General features: G+C 39.0%; 1 protein-coding gene across 1 annotated transcript; it reads left to right on the top strand.

The window, feature by feature from the left end:
• The first annotated feature begins 203 nt into the window (after positions 1-203).
• Positions 204-16,420, top strand: slc1a3a (solute carrier family 1 member 3a). Its single transcript, XM_044195473.1, has 10 exons — positions 204-398; positions 1,103-1,376; positions 2,546-2,683; positions 10,180-10,384; positions 10,691-10,733; positions 11,552-11,820; positions 11,931-12,164; positions 12,940-13,134; positions 13,503-13,637; positions 14,312-16,420. Exons 2-10 carry the CDS (start codon positions 1,193-1,195, stop codon positions 14,517-14,519), a joined length of 1,611 nt encoding a protein of 536 aa, XP_044051408.1. The 5' UTR covers positions 204-398; positions 1,103-1,192; the 3' UTR covers positions 14,520-16,420.
• The last annotated feature ends 1,357 nt before the right edge of the window (positions 16,421-17,777 follow it).

Genomic DNA, 17,777 nt, shown 5'->3' with positions numbered 1-17,777 from the left:
CCTTTCTCCTTTTCCTGCTTGGAAAGCTCATTATTCCTCAAGCTCCCCTCTGTCTGAAAAGCACCCCCTTCCATAAAATTACTTCACTTTTTTAGTTCCCCTCACCTCCCCACAAGCCCACACTGTGTGAGTGACTAATGCTAGTTTTTCTTATAGCGCCGCCTCCATTCTCTCACTGGCTCTTTTATTCCCTCATCCCCGCCACTGCTCCCTCCTTTCCTTTCTCCTCCCCTCTCCTCTTTTTCTCCTCTTTTCTTTGCATTGCTGGTTACTCACACCAACCAGCTCACAGTCAAAGAGCTCCTCTGTCCCTCTCACACTGATCGGGCTTTAAACCAGACCTTTCCCCTGAAAAACTGAGAAATTACTCCAAAGGAAGTTATTGCTCAAGTCTAAAGGTACAGAAACAACTTCTATGTCAGTATTTTACCATTTAATATGTCTGCAAATACATTTTACCATTTGACCAGTAACTGTATCTGTGTGTGTCTGCATGTGTGTGAGATATGTGAATCAGTGACAGTATATCAGTACACGTGTGTTGTAGTTACTCAAGTGATTTATAGGAGGAAGTATGCATGCCCTCACAGTTGCGAGTGCAACACATGTGTTCTTCACTCATAGAATACAGCATTTCATTGAGCAAAGAGTTTAAGTATTTTAGTTTTTATAGTGCATTACATGCATATTATTGTCATTACTGTACCTTTTAATTTTGATTTGATTTTTGAATTGATTTCACTTTTATTACCAGAATTCTTTCTGAAATTTGTCTTGCTTCCCAAGATGTACACATACAACAAAACGTATATATTTTCTACATATGAGGGACAATATCTATCAAAGAGGTTATAATAAAACATTTATAATTTAGTTCACTTTGTGTGTGCTGTATATTGTTAATTGAAGTTTTAAGTGCCAGTTCATATGTGTAGCAGAGTGTAGCAGAGCAATGATACACAGCACAACTCAAAAAATGTTAAAGTCACAAACCTTTATTATTATAGAGCGTGACAGAGTGGTTGTCTACTTTTTCATAATTTAGCTTTTTTTGTGCTTAAATATCTAATGCTAACTCTCACAATATGTCCTTCCCTCTCAGTCAGGAGACAGAGAGGAAGAAGAGCAACGGGTAACAAGTGTATCAGCAGGTGTTCCCGTCACAGTTGAGAGGAGTTCAAGTTCAGCAGCTATGACTCAGAGCAATGGGGAGAACCCACAGAGGACCCGGAGTGGTCTCCACCAGATCCGAGCCGGGATCCAGTCCCGATCGCTGCTGGCCAAGAAGAGAGTGGAGAACATCACGAAGAACGATGTGAAGGGATACTTCATGAGAAATGCCTTTGTGATCTTTACCATCGCTGCTGTCATTATTGGTAAGTGGGAAACGTTTTCTTTTTCACTTTAGACTCTGTTCAGACACTGAACTCTATTGGTAATTTAGTTGATTTAAAATTGGAGAATATAGGAAGAAACTTTGCTTGTTCCCCTCCTTCTCTCCTCTGCTCTCCTCTCCATCTATCACCACGTCACCCCTCCTCTGTTCAAACTTGTAAAGAAGATGGCACCGGATTTTCTGCATCACCCCAACAATCCATCAATCTTGTGTGACCAACACCCCTGGAGCAGGACGGAAAAAGGAAAAGAATTTAAACAAACTCACTGGATGAGAGAATAGAGGGAACTCAGATGAACTTAGCAGACTGGCCTTTATCTGACCCTGCAGCTGATCCTTGACCTGTTGCCATTAACCTTTGAATCTTACTCAGTAGGAAGTGAGCCAGGCCCACCCACGTCCTCCACATCTGCAGCCCTGCTAGAATTACACCATGCCAGGACAAACACATTTGATTGATTGTTAAATTCAGGGTATTCTTCACTTCAGGCCGCTGGGTCAGCCACCTGGGCCCTTTGTTGGATTAGTGCTGCAGTAGAGCAGCTTGTTGAGAGAATAGACTTCACTGACACTGAAGAAAATAACTTTTGCACATATTTTCACAAGAAAATCAAGTTTAAAAAACGGCCAGAGCAGAAGTGACAGTCACTTCACAATCATTGGTATTCTGAAGAATCTAAACTTCACCTATTTCACTTTCCAGTCAAAATACAAGCAAATTCTAATGTTTCCCATGAATATGACTGCACAATACACGTATTCCCAGCAATGATCATGTAATCACATGCTTTCACCTTTAACAGTATACCCACACTTCTCTTGTGTCATTCTAGCCTGATATCAGACTCTTGAGTAAGAAAATGTGTTGTGTGTATCTACACAACACATTTTCTTACTCAAGAGGCTGCAAGGCAGTCATGTGATAAAAAGATGGAGTTACACCTGTTATTTTGGTACTCTGAAACTTATTAGTATTATTATGGTATTGATATCCATTCATAAATATGCCACATTTTGCAGTAATGTGATTATATCCAGCTACAGGTGCCAAATCTGGTACTCTCTTAAAGTCTAATCATGTTAACACAAAAGACTTGAAATGTCCAAAAAAAGTTTTGACTTTTCTTCCACATCTGATCCTCTCTGCAGGCATAATCCTGGGATTTGCCCTTCGCCCTTATAAAATGTCTTACCGTGAAGTCAAGTTCTTCTCTTTTCCTGGAGAACTACTGATGAGAATGCTTCAGATGCTCGTGCTGCCCCTGCTGGTTTCCAGTCTCATCACAGGTATGAACATTAGGCCATTTTAGTGCCATCAGGACACTAAAGGCTGCAGATGCATCTCCCACCAAAATGTACGGACTTTTGTTAATTTAATAAGTTCATTCACCTCTCACTCTTTTAGTCTTTTGACACAATTGTATTCTTTCTTCAGTTTTTGAAGATGTTTCCTTTCCTTTTCAGTCACTGATACACACACATACATAAACTGAAGTATTTATCATACATATGAATCAATCAATAGAAATTATTTATTAATTGCATCAACAATGCTAAAAAAATAAATGTGACGGTGTTGCACACACCCAAGGCTTACACACAGCACTCCCACATGGTTGTAACATTATTACGGTAAATTAAGTGTTAAGTTGTCATCCGCTATTTTTAGTTCGAATGTACCTCGGATATCTAAAATAAGCACACACAGCATTAACAATTGCACTGCAAGCCTGTGTGACATTGTTTTGTTCTAAATTTATATCAAACAACTTAGTCATCACACACAGCACTCTACTGTATCTCCTAATATCACAAAAACCTCAACATTTTCTCTTACCAGCACATTTGCAACATGTCTGTATGCCTGTGAGCTCAGCATGGCTCTACAGCTTTCTTCACATTTGGCAAAATGGTAACCACTGTAGAAATAGTCCCCCACCAGACAAAAAGCCATCCACCTTACTCTACTGTGTCCCCTAATACTGCATCTCCACTAGCCTGAAGTGGAGGTACAGCACAGCACAGTTTTCACATATGGAAAAAGTCGGACCACTCTCTGACTCTGTTTATATGAGATTTTAGTTACATATTTTGCAGGTAGCGTATGTTTTCTGTGTATAAGGTTCACACCAGTGACAGTGCTGTTTGTTGTTTTGTGGCTCCACTGTGCCTCATGAGTGGCAGAGTGAGCCAGCTGTTTGTTCAGCCGATGCTGTTTGTTGGTTTTGGGCCCAGTGGTGGACAGGGTTAGGATGACCTCATGAGCGAGTCAGAGAGATATGTTTCGCTTACAGTACTGGTCTCAATCACATGCTTGATCCATGCTGTAATAGTCTTGAGCTTGATACAGCATGACCAAAGCAGTCCCAACTTTACTGTGTTTTAATTGAATAAGCAATTCAGAATTTGTGGAGTTGATTACTTTGTGGTTTTAGTACATCTTGTACCTCCTGCAGCTCACATGTATATGGCTCTGTAGTTCAGGCCCAAATGCATGTGAACACAAACACATGACACTGAGGTTTTCGCCTCTAATTCAGGGATTCAGCAAGTTAATTTGTCTGTTGATATGGTTCATAAACCCGCAGAGCTTCTACTTGTTATGGAAGTATAGATAACGTTATGGAACATGATAGTTTTCCAAAAATACTGGTCAGCAGCCCAGACTGACAAATGTAGGTGGGACATACTGAGACCAAATGTCCAGTCTCTGAGCAGTGATTGACAGGGCAAGAAGCCATTCTCCTGAAGGGATGACAGAGACATGTTGTCCAATAAAAACCTGCTTTGTGCTGCAGCCGGGCGTAACATCAGCATCCTCTGACATAATGTCACATGACTGCAGCTACAACATGTGGAAACCAACAAAGAGTGCTGTTCTGTAGCCAAGTCATCGGTCACACGGCTCCTTTCTCGTGTGTGTGTGTGCGTGTGTGTGTATGTGCCCTTATCCACGTCATCAGATGAAATGTTATCTGCTATAAAGTTGTCATTAGACTATAAAATGTCAACCACTATAGTACTACAAACAACACCCTTTACATTACTGCTGCCACTTTTAAATGTTTTTCCCATCTTCCAGAAAGAGACATGTTTTTATTTGTTTATTTTCTATTATTGTTGAATAGTAATTCAGCTGTTCAGCTTGATTTGGAAAGTCTACACTGCAAATAACAACATACCTTATATTAATGCTCCAAAAGGTGACAAATATATATATATATATACAACAACAAAATATGTCACAGACTTCAAACTTTAAATAGCACAAATGATTCTTACAAATACTTTGACCTGGCTCTATACTTTCTGTATAGAATTGAAACTTGTTTGTCTTTTGAAAGGCTACTGCTCATCCACTGCTGCCTCCTCTTTACTGTTAAACCTGCTCTCAAAGGGACAGTTCAGTTGTTTTGGTGTGAGTTGCTGAGTTTTGGAAATATCGGCCATAGAGATGTCTGCTTTTTTTTTATATAATGGGACTATATGGCACTCGGCTTGTGATGCTCAAAGCACCAAAAAAATACATTTGAAAAACTGAACAGCAATGTTTCTTTCCAAAAATCATGATCCAGTTACTCAAGATAATCCACAGATTTGTTGAGTTGTGTTTCATGTAGGAAATATTGGTAGAAAGAAACTTTTAAGCACCACAAGCTGAGTGACATCTCCAAATATACCAATATCTCCAAAACTCTGCAACTCACACCAAACAATCTAGATGAATAAACAACACTGCAGGTAAGAGGAAAAATATGTATTTTTGATTTTGTGGTGAACTGTCCCTTTAAGCCCACAGGGTGTCAGTAATGACAAATGTCATACCCATCATTGTTCTCTTGCAAATTTGGATGGACTTCCTTATTGACAAGAAAGGATATAGTGTACATCTCATGATATTCATCTATAAAGCTTTACCGTTGTAGCTCACAATGAGACTTATTCAATAAATAATAACAATAAAATATGTAAGCAGTACAGTATCTGGACTTTGCTGATAGAATGATAGAATTATTGCAGCAGTAAGTAATTTCACAGTTCCTACGGAGCTGTCATCAGCAGTCCATTGGGAATTCAGTAGAGTAACTTGAGGTCCGAGGTCACAGCAACAACAGCAACAACAAAGAGCTTCTTATGACTGTAGCTGGGAAAAGTAACTGTTTCACCAAAACACACACACAAATACACACACCTGCACATTGTGTGGATACACACACTAACCCACACACACATGCTGACATGCTACAACTCACTGTCTCAAAGGAAGGTTGACTTTCAAAACAATAAAACAGGAGAATCCATAGACTATTAGATTTGCTTCACTCACATGGGGAAAAAGGTATTACATATATTACATATATTTTTTTGGTCAGTATGTTACATGATGACATTTTGAACACCCGCAAAACAGCTGTAGACATCAGGTTTATGAAAAGTTTGACCTACCATATGTATGGAAGTCAGTTTTTTCTTCCACAGTTTTTCAAATTTCTGCTGAAACTATGATCTCAGTTGAAAAGAAATACAAGTGGCCTTAGGTTACTTCAGGGGACAACACCTTCTCTGGATCTTGAAGAGTGTTTTGACAGACTTTAGCTGTATGTTTCTCTGTGTTTCTATCCCCATAGCATTGGCTGGATTCACCAACTTTCCTATAAAAACCATTGTTCTACAACCTAAATGGAAATGCAGTAAGCTCTGTTTCTAGAGCAGTGAATGCTTTACATATATGATTTGGAACATGACTATAGGAATAACATATTTTAGAGGATAAGAGCATCAGAGCCCCCTCCTTTGACTTCTTTTCTGCAATCACATGGTCCCTGTGCAAACTGACTGTCATGCTCCCAAGGCTGAATTGTGCCTCTATGTGAAGTGTTCTGTTCCAGTTGAAAGAGACTTGCCTCTGAATTTTGATCCTTTCTAAAAGTGAGGTTGAATTGGGAATAAGAAAGTTTGAGCAGAGTCCAGAGAGGCCCCGGAAGGTAGGAAATGAAGGAAAGCGAGACTAGTGGACAGATAGGCAGGAAAACCAAGGATCAAGGGATTATGAGAAATTGGCTTATGTGTTTCAGTGAGAGGGTGAGCAGGGTCCTCAGTGATCTTCCGCATCCATAACCACATATCTTTCTATATCTCTCTTTCACATGTTCTCACTCACTCACACAAACCCAAATCGTCTTCAGGTATTTCATTAAGAGAGCCACCACACAGTATTTGTAGAGCCAGGAAGGGGCTGGACAGGGAGAGGGGATGTGGGCAGTAAAAAGAGAAAAAAGGAGGATGATAACAGAGGAGGTCACTGGAAGGGGAGCTTGAATGTAGTAGGGGGCGGGATTCAAGGGGAAAGTAAAGACAGGAAAAACATGGAAAGGAGAATGAAGGAGGGTGTTACTGGACAGATTCTTTGTAAGTTTGTTAAATAAAGGTAGCAAGGTACAGGCAAAAATAACGAAGAAGTTATAAAAATCTGTCCAATAAATGTCAACTCACGGATTCAAAATTTTACTGACAATTTATAAACGTATGTAAGGAGCTGGTAGTAAAATGTAAAGTTCCCTCTCAGTAGAACGGTCCCCTGCAGTGTTAAATTGCTCTATAGTCACTGGAGGTGGTCCAGGTGGAACTAGTTCTATACTTTGGTTGAAATAAAAAATGCATCATATAGTATGATTTTACAATATGCATTGTATGTTAAACCTTATCTAGATGTGTCAGTCTCTAAAGTCAACCATTGCCTTTAGAGAAATCTTAGAAATCTCAGAGAAAGTATAACATTTACAGCGGTGTAAAATACCATCGTTCCCTGAAATGTAGTGGAGTAGAAGTATAAAGTCTCTGGAAAATGGAATATTCAAAGTGCAAGTATATCAACACTGGGCTCATGAGAATATGTTGGTGCTTTATTTTCCACCTCTGCACCTCACAAAGTCCTGAAAGTGAGAAAATGTATGAAAAGGTAGAGCAGCTCTCCAACTGAATTGCAATTTTAATGACACTCATCTAAACATGAAAGGCTTGTTCTAGGAACCTCAAATCAAAAAACAAAACAAAGAACTAAAAGATCTTTCATCCCATTAAACAAAGTTTGCCAGCAATTTTCATCACTGCTGAGTTATAAGGGGCTTCCCTAATGATGGCGACAAACCTCTAAAATTTGTCATAATAAATGCATATAAACGCAATGTACTGCAGAACCTAATATCTTTAGCCTGGTTTCTTGTGCATGTAAATGTACTGATTGAGGAATAATGGACAATCAACAAGTACTGCAACAAAAAGGAATCTGATGTTGCCTCTATGGTTCTGTTCAGTATGGTTTCATACAAGACAAAGAAAAGCAGCAAATCAACACATTTGGGAGGCTGGAACCAATGAAAATAAATTATCAAAAGAGAGAAATTTTAAAACTCCATAGTCTGACATGTGCAGATATTTTCTGACCGCAAGCCTTCAGGTAAAGTCTTGCTAGAACTGTGGAGTCAGTCTTTGCCCAGCGTCAATGTGGATATTAATTGCCCTCTAGACAGACCTCTTGCAGTTGCTATGCCCTGCGCTTCAACTTTCCAACCTCTAAAGTAGGCCTACTTTTGTGTTTGATGAACATTCCCCACATGAGAAAGAAAGTCATTCTCCCTGCTCTCCTTCAACCTTGGTTTTATTTGTCCTTGTGAAAGGATGGAATTGGTGAGGCTGCGTCCGTTGTTGCCTGGACAACATGCTGGGGATCATTGTGTGCGTACGGGGCTGCCTAAGTCAACAAGTTTTCCCAGGATTGTCAGAAAAGGAAAAGGAGGAGAGCAGGCGAAGGGGGGGGGGGTGTTAGTGGTGGCAATGAAAGAGGATTGCAGCAATAAGATCAGCGTGCAAGAAAAAGGAAGGAGGGAGGCAAGATGTGGGGGTGGGAGAGGAGGAAGAGCAGGGAAGGGGTACTAGGGTACTAGGGGGCACCCTGAAACAAGAGGTAGTGATGGAGGGGTGGGAGAGAGAGGAGGTGAAGAATTTGAGAGAAGAAAATGAGGGATGGAGGAGGGGAGGAAGAGGATCAAAAAGAATTGGATGAAAGCTTAAGTCTTGGGCATGTTGAGACAAGAGGAACAGAGTGGGCCAAAGCAGGGGCAGTAGGTATACACACAGACACGCACACACACATATCTACACACACACACACACACACACACACACACACAAGTATACACAGTGCCACATATGAAAGGAACACATACATCTCCCATCACACAAAGCCTACTTTGCCTTGTACAGCTCTGAATGAAGATAATGGCCATAATTGGACCTGACACTTTGAAAATACAACACCACTGTCATTCCTATTGAGGCAGCATGTCTGTTTCCAGCTTGTCTGTTTCCAGAATGGCTATATTTCTTTTTTACCACCAGTATCCCTAAAAGTATGTTTAATGCTATTAGAGCTGTGGAGGACAGTTTAGCCCCCAGGCTCCAGCAGTTTTTTCTCCAGCAGTGGTTTATCAATTCTGAAAACTATTGCTCATGCACCCTGAAATTGATTTGTGTCTTTTCAGCAGGCCTAAAAAAATAAAACACAACACATGTTTTAGGTTATGTATAATTAGATAGTATCCAACCTTCCTTGGGAATTCAAAGATTACAAACCATATCAGGGAGCAAAGTATTTCTTTGTAACTTGATCATCAGCTCTTTTCTTCTGAATCATGCTGCAACACATTTTTTTCCTCAAGAAACGTTGCTCTGCGTTGTATTTTAGCAGTTACTTTCTGTACTTTGACTTTAGTCTTCGTTGTGTCTTTTTCTCCATGACACAAATATTCAGTTGCAGTCAGGCTCTTAATCTGTAACTGACATGTCTGTCTGTTCTTTGTGTTCACAACATACGGCACTGTTGTATGATCAAATAAAAAACAGTGACTTGAATGATACCAACTCTACTTTGGGGTGAAACTTTTTGCCCCTGCAGCTATAATTTGGAATATATGATCTGTATATGAATATATAGTATGTAAACAGATTTTGTATAGTAGATCTGCCTCTGCGTAGTACAGTAGCACAGTAGGTGTTTTGTTTTTCCACCAGTAAAGGTCAGCGTCAGATCGTGTTTCTTGCCGGTCTTTGTTGTCACTGATAGTTAGGCAGGTAATCCAGATGGGTGTATTCCACCATAATTACAGTACCTTTTCCCAGGCTAACTGCAAATGCTTATAGGGAAGCTAGTGACAAATCTATGCAAACTCTGAGGTCATGTGGCAGCCTGACCAAAGATGATAGGGATGTTTTTTTCCATATACAGACACAACAACAAGTTAGGAACAAACATTTTTTAAACTTAATTCTGAGATTATTGCACAATATTTAAAATATGCCCTCACTCTCTTGATGCTACTATATGTAGGCAACATTTGATGTTTTGTTATTTTGTTTAGCAACATTTTCTAGTGCATGTCACTGAAAGCCAATTGTGTGTAATTGTAAAGCAAATTAAAGACTGAAACGATTGGTGAAATCATTACTGAATGAATACATCTATACATTGCTTAGTGACTGGTAATGTGGCTAATTTACAGTACATGATGCCACATGGAGCTTCTTATAGCACTACATGCTTATAGCACTGCTGCTCCCTCTACAGGAACTGTTTGGAATTCCTACAGCATGAAAGTCTCTCCATGCCTCTGATAATACTAGTAAGAGTGCAGGTATCTGTGGATAAATACTTATTTGAGAAACCCTTTGAAGGATAAACCCTGTAGTAGTGATATACATTAATTTGCATGGTATGTCCTTCTCAGGTATGGCCGCTCTGGACAGCCGAGCTTCTGGTAAAATGGGCATGAGGGCAGTGGTCTACTATACCACCACTACCATCATTGCTGTGTTCATCGGTATCGTTATGGTGCTCATTATTCACCCTGGAAAAGGATCAAGGGATGAGTTCACCAAGCAGCCGCAGATAGAGCAGGTCAGCCCTGCTGATGCCTTCTTGGACCTTATCAGGTGCTTACACACACATTTATGCACCTTGAACAGCCAAACACACTCACAAGAGCACGCCAGTACACTGATTCTGTCAACAAGTCATAATCCCTCATTTATTGCCCCCTTTTGATACTCATCACTCAGATGGAGGTGTTCAAACTGGGAGAAGGATTTTTAAGTTGTGTGACATTTAAAGATTTGAAGCAAATCAATACCGGCCCTAATATGTTGTACACTGCATGTAGTTTGTCTGTTGTTTTAGCGATGTGCATTTGGAATTTGTAATCAATTTGTTAAATGTCCCTCTTTTGTTGTGTTTTCTAGAAACATGTTTCCTCCTAACCTTGTGGAGGCTTGCACCAAACAGGTAACTCTCCCACCACATCCTCTCTCGTTCCTTGTCCTGCAGTTTTATGAAATGTTTTATTTCTTAACTGTTCCACTTTAGCATATCATCATCTGTCCCAGAGTTATCACTGTTTTAAGCCTCTCCAGTGCACAGTTTCTATTTAATCTTTTGGTTTGTATGAGTATATTGCCATTGTCATTCCTGTGGACTTTCAGATACTTACAAGAGATCTCGGTTACTGGAAATGAATTTCACACAATCAGCAATTAAATCTAAATGTTCCATCTATATAAAAACACATCAGATGTAATTTCTATTAACTGGTTATCTTAATCTCTGCTCATAGTTCAAACATAAATATTGCAAAAAGGGGTTTTACAGTAACCATTTCAGACTTTTTTTCATGGGCACCTAATGATCCAATCATTCTTAGCTGCCCATGCTTACACCTGACACAGCTGAGTTGTTAACCTCGTCTCGGTGCCACTTTCACTTTCTCATTCCAACACGTTAGGTAGATGGATGTACTCTGGTGGGATTGTGAAATTTGAACTCGAAAGCACAAATACCTGCTTTCTGAAATGCTAACTGATTGAGCTCTTATGTCAAATATCTATTCCTTTCTCAATAATCTTGATCCATTTGTATATTTTATTGTAAAGAATTGAAATTTAACATGTTATCCTGGAGACACAATTTCTTCATATTCAACAAGCTATTTGCTAGAATCTTGACCCTGAATCTCAAATGTTAGTCTTGAATAAAAGTATTTATAAAATGTTATTGCTCCAGGGATTAATAACTATTTAACCTATAATCTTTTCTTTTTATCCCAGTTCAAGACGCAGTATGCCAAGAGAGTTGTCCATGTGAAGATGACAGTGAATGACACGATATTCACACTCAATGGTAGCCAGTCGATAACCCAGGAGGAGATGATCCCAGTGCCAGGGGCGGTTAATGGAGTCAACGCTCTCGGCCTGGTGGTCTTCTCCATGTGCTTCGGTCTGATCATCGGGAGCATGAAGGAACAGGGACAGCCCCTCAAGGACTTCTTCGACTGTCTCAATGAAGCCATCATGAGGCTGGTCGCCATAATCATGTGGTAAGTAACAGGAGGGATGGACTGATGGATGGTTGGATGGAGTTAATGTAGAGTGTTGGAGTGTTGGATCTTTCAATTACAAATTCACAATAACACTCATCGATCCTCAGGTACGCCCCTATCGGTATCCTGTTCCTGATTGCTGGTAAGATCGTGGAGATGGATGACATTACAACCATGGGTAGCCAGCTGGGAATGTACACAATTACAGTCATTTGTGGCCTGCTCATCCACGCCATCATTGTCCTGCCAACACTCTACTTCGTCGTCACCAGGAAGAACCCCTTCGTTTTCATCGCTGGGCTGTTGCAGGCACTCATCACTGCCCTGGGAACATCCTCTAGGTATGCAATTGGGTTAAGTGTTACAAAATTTAAGTCCAACTCAAAATCTCACAGATTGACACAAAAAAGGTCAAGGTAGAATGTATTACCATTCTCTCAAATACAATACTCTGAGATGGAGTTGCTTCACTGCTTGAGAAACAGTTGGGAGAAAAAACCAAACAGAAAAGAAAAAACACTTACAAGGGACAATGAAACTACAGTACAGTAGGATTAAGGAGTAAAACACATTAACCTGGTAAGGTAAGATTCTAGTTGTGCTCATTAAATAAAGTACAATTTGTGATGATAAAGTGCAGTTTCACATATAAGGAAGTGTATCGTTTCCATTATATACAATAAAACTGACAATGTGAAATATTAACACAAAATGATAGTATTAATAGGCCTACTTATTGCAACCAGCAAACTGCAAACCAACAAACTGCAGTGACAATGTCCCCCAATTGCACCCCAAATGTTGTAACTATGTCCCTATAATGGTTTATTCAGATCAAACTTGGGATTTTTTAAAATCTGGATATTGTGCAGATTTCAAAAATGCTGGCTTGCAGTGAATAGTTTTAGACTTTAGTATGCAGTCAGCCTCCCTGAATGCCGCAGATGATGAGTGTTGACAAGCATGATTTATTGCTTATACCCTAATCAACTGGTCAGAGTTAAACAGTTGCAGCAATTCACCAATTTACTGTAATGTTTAGGAGACTGGGTTGATTTTTCCTGTGTCTCTGTTTTGCTGTTTTTTCACCCTCCCTCTCCCTCCATCCTCTCTCAGTTCTGCCACATTGCCCATCACTTTTAAATGCCTAGAGGAGAACAACAAGGTGGACAAGCGCGTGACCCGTTTCGTGCTCCCTGTCGGCGCCACCATAAACATGGATGGCACAGCTTTGTATGAAGCCCTGGCAGCCATCTTCATCGCTCAGGTCAATGATTATGACCTTAACTTCGGACAGATTCTCACCATCAGGTATGTTATATGCAGGACGCTTGCATTTCAACTTATATTCTTTAAACATTCAAGGACCCAGAATGATTTGATTCAGTAAACCCCGCCTGCTCTGGGAGTTGAATCAGTTTTGGATGTACAAGAGAATATTTTTATTACATTTGTCTTTCATTGTGGCAAGAAATACTACTTAACCCAAGTGAAGCTCCAAGCCTCAAAACCACAGATTACAGCTTTAATGACTTTCTAACCACCAGTCTTTGTACTTCAATGCTATTACCAAGGAATGATTGAGAGGTCAATACTGGGACACAGTTGCACTGCAATGAAGGATTTTTAGACAATTCAAATTTCTCTCCCTCTGCCTTTTTTGCACTTTTCCCCTTCAGTATCACAGCCACAGCAGCCAGTATCGGAGCAGCTGGAATCCCTCAGGCAGGACTGGTCACCATGGTGATAGTGCTAACGTCTGTAGGCCTGCCCACTGATGACATCACACTCATCATTGCTGTTGATTGGTTCCTGTAAGTATTGGCTACATATGACATCTTAGAAAACTATTCTCTTAAAAAGTGAGAATCAATATGATCTAGTCAAGATTTTCCCTCTAGTAGCACCAGCACTCTGTACAAACTGGTAAATGCCTTTAGAGAGAAATGAAGAGGGCTTAATCATGAGGAAATAAAGTATAGTGTGGTATGAACTTAATGAGGTTCTAGACAGGAGTATTTTAAGGTGGTTAAAAGTGCCGTACACACTTGAGTGGATTACAGGACAGCTTCCAGAGACACTCCCTTCACATTCCATGTCCCTCAATCCATCTGGTTTTTATTCAGTTGGCAGCCAATCCCAGTGCAAAGCTCTACTTCCTCCTATCTACCGGCTGTGTTTCATGTGGTTTGAAGATTGCCTGGAGCAATTAAAATTATGCCTGCAGTTTTCTAATATTTGTTATGTACACACATTTACATACACTCTATGTGGATTTAATTTTCAACGTCTTCAATGGAATTGTTTAATATTTCATACTCTTGTCCACTTTAATCTTGTTTAATTTAAAATGATTATGTTTTTGTTTTGTTTTCTCTTGTCTTGTCTTTTTTTGTCTTCTCTGGTCTTCCCTTGTCTTCTTGTGTCTTCTCTTGTCTTCTTTTTCCGCTCCCTGCCTCCTGTCCTCACCTGTTGTGTCTGCTCTCAGGGACCGATTGCGCACCACCACCAATGTCCTCGGAGACTCCATTGGTGCAGGTATAGTGGAACACCTGTCTCGCCACGAGTTGCAGAAAAAGGACCCCGAGGTGGGCAGCTCAGTGGTGGAGGAGGCAGACAAAAAGCCATACCAGCTAATCTGCCAGGAGAATGAGTATGAAAACGAGAGGCCTGTTGACAGCGAGACCAAGATGTAGGGGCCAGATTTTTGTCAGAGGTTGCATACATTCTTAGGAAAACCATTGCACTGCACTGAACCACGTTTTTAACTAAGCTCTTCTTAATTTGCAAACCTTCTTCTTACAAGATTGGAGGGTTCAAATTAAACTGATCTACAGCTAGAATATATTTCAGCCAAGATGAGTTCCAGTAATGTGTGAGGTCTGCTGTGGGCTTTCCTGACACAATGCAAACTTGAAATGGTTCACTGGCGTGTTGTTTTTCTAAGGGTTTGTGCTACGATGCTTCCTAAGAGTACTATATGTACCTGCCATAGGATGGCAGCTGTTTACTATCAAGAATGAACTACTCTAGAGCCTGGTGGTCCGTGGTCTGCATGCCATATCCAACGCCTCTCAGAACTGTGATGACTAATCTCACCCACTAGAGGCCAGTATTGCTGTGAGTCTTAACACTGCAGCAAATTACAACCCATACTTGTACAGACTTTTTCTGGCTTTAAAGTTGTTACTTTTGTTTTGTTTGAGTGGTGTTGTATATGGAAAATGAAATGTTAGTAAAAATCTATCTGGAGACTGATGTGAAAAGTGTTGGATATCATGCACATACACTGGGGTGACCAGGCCAACTTCTTTGGGGGCAAAAGGGCTGTTTATTTACAAATGTCTGTACAGACATTAGTGGCTTTATGTTCTATGATTTGGTGTACAGACTTCAACTGAACGAATGAATGATGTCATTTACTTTAAGGTACACATAATTTTGTTCCCTAACTGGCCAAACCAGTAAGTGCTATTGTTAGGTAAACAAAGCTGTCAGAAAATCTCGGCAAATATCCAGCCTTGTTTTTTATATGTTCCTCAAACCAGTCATTACAATCATTAAGACAAACCAAAATCACTCAGCTTTACAGTTTTACCTGTAAATCTGCTCAGCTGAGAATTAAATCAGAATTGTAAGCCATTATGTTTCAACCAAAAAAGGACCAAACATATTATCCAAATTTCTGTACTGTTTAATTCAATCATACCCAAACAAATCACTAATGCGCTCAATGATACAGTATTGTTTCAACAGGAAGATAGTAATGATTTTAATTCTGACAAATTGTAATGGTGATTGTGAGTCACTCCCTAACATAGGCCCTTTAAGGAGGACATGGAACTAAAAACTATATGGTTGAAACATTCATATCAGCATGAAATATTTGTTTTATGTTAAATTAGTAAAATGATAGTCAGGGATGTATAATTTTCACATTTTGCTAGACTATTCTCAAGTCTTGTTTTTAATTCAGCTTTCTTTAGATAATAAAGTATAGCATTTATTTCATTTGATTTAACATGGATGCATGTTGTAAAGTAATAGATTTCACTTAATTCCCCATGTTTTATTTTAGCTAGCTTGAATTTGTAAGTACTCTTTTGCATTCGAGCTAATTCAGTATATATATAACAAATGTAACATTTACATCGAAGTTGCTTTGCTTAGAAGATTCATCTGAATATTCTGTACTTGTATAGAGAAATGTAGATAAATGTGTACATTAATTGTAGATTTAAATTGTAAAAGGTTACTTGAGGCCTGCGTATGTAAAGATGCTGTAACCATGCTCTTATCAAACCTAATGACCAAACCAATCCCTCTAGTTTCTTTTACAAATGCAAAACTGGCTGATTTAAAGGACCAAATGTTCTCCTTTACACACTTGAGGAAATGGAATAGTTCCTTTGTTTACAGTTGCTGGTGTCTCTCTTGATATGACTGTTTCTCTCATGAATTCACATGAATGCGCACACACACACACACACACACACACACACACACACACACACACACACACACACACACACACAACTGAATAATAGTTGTAGTTTTATCTTGCATGGAATTTTTTTTAAATAAAAAAATGAAATCAGTGGTTGTATTTATCATTTTTATCATGAACATCTGAAAGACCAAATATGTAATCTGTGAATTCTAAGATAAGCCTCTGGGATAGATATGTGTTAGATGTATTTAAAAATGTTTTAAATCCTCGTTTAACTAGTTTTCACATACCTGTTTGCAAGCATTGGGGAGTAGCTGCCTAGGAACTACCCATATTCATAACAATGAAACAGCTCTCATAAAAATAGTCAATGACCTAAAGATCAACAGTGCTACAGATGAACCTTCCATCTTAGTATTACGAGACCTGACTGCAGCCTTCAACACCGACGACCACGACATTTTACTCAATAGACTAGAAAATTCAGTTGGCCTGTCCGGCCGTGTCATTAACTGGCTCTCTTCCTATCTAATAGGCAGGACATTCTCTGTGTCTCTTGACAACTTCAAAACTGTCAATTTGTTGTGGGGTCCCACAAGGCTCAGTTCTGTACAACTTGCATTTTATGATACTTTACTCTGATAGATTTCATGTTATACTTTTAACTTTTCACACTTTCCACTACATTTATTTGACAGATATTTACAAGTTACTTTGTAGATTAAGATTTTATGGTCAAAATGATGAGCCTTTAAAGTAGTAGGAATTATTATAGATAGCTATTATTGTACTTAAACTTAACCTGCCACAACATTAAAATGCTGCTTGTTGTGTTATTGCATCAATAATCATCCAATAATACAGTAACACTCTGAAAGTAGTCATTCTGCATAAGAAGTACATTTACTTTTGATACTTTAAATATATGTTGCTAATAAGACAGGACTTTTGCTTGCAGTTGAGTATTTTTTAAATAGCAGTATTACTACTTTACTTAAGTAAATGATCTGAGTATGTCTTCTACCGCAACACACATAACAGAAAATATTGTAATAGGAATGTGTTGTGTATAATTAAAAAAAACAACAACATGTTTATCATTAAAATATTAGTATGTTAGTGTAGGTTATGCAAGAAGAAACTGTAAGAGTTTTTTTTTATAGATTAGATTAGATTCAATTTTATTGTCATTACACATGTACAAGTACAAGGCAACGAGTTTAGGTCTAACCAGAAGTGCAATAAGCAAGTGCAGGATATAAAGTATGTGATATAAAGAGCAATATTATGAAAATATTTTACATGTGGTACTATGGACATTATATACAGATGGCATTACCATAAACAGAAGTATACTGATAGATATGTACAATGATGAATTGGACTGGGCAGAACAGTAGTGCAATGAATTTATAGTGATTTAATAGATATTTGTGGTAATTTTTATTTTATTTTATCTGACCTGTTTTTTTATAGTTTTTTATAGTGTATTTTATTGTACATA

The sequence above is a fragment of the Siniperca chuatsi genome, linkage group LG5, assembly GCF_020085105.1.
Source record: "Siniperca chuatsi isolate FFG_IHB_CAS linkage group LG5, ASM2008510v1, whole genome shotgun sequence".
Taxonomy (NCBI): domain Eukaryota; kingdom Metazoa; phylum Chordata; class Actinopteri; order Centrarchiformes; family Sinipercidae; genus Siniperca; species Siniperca chuatsi.
The sequence above is the reverse complement of the archived record's forward strand: the minus strand, read 5'-3'. Positions and strand labels throughout refer to the sequence as shown.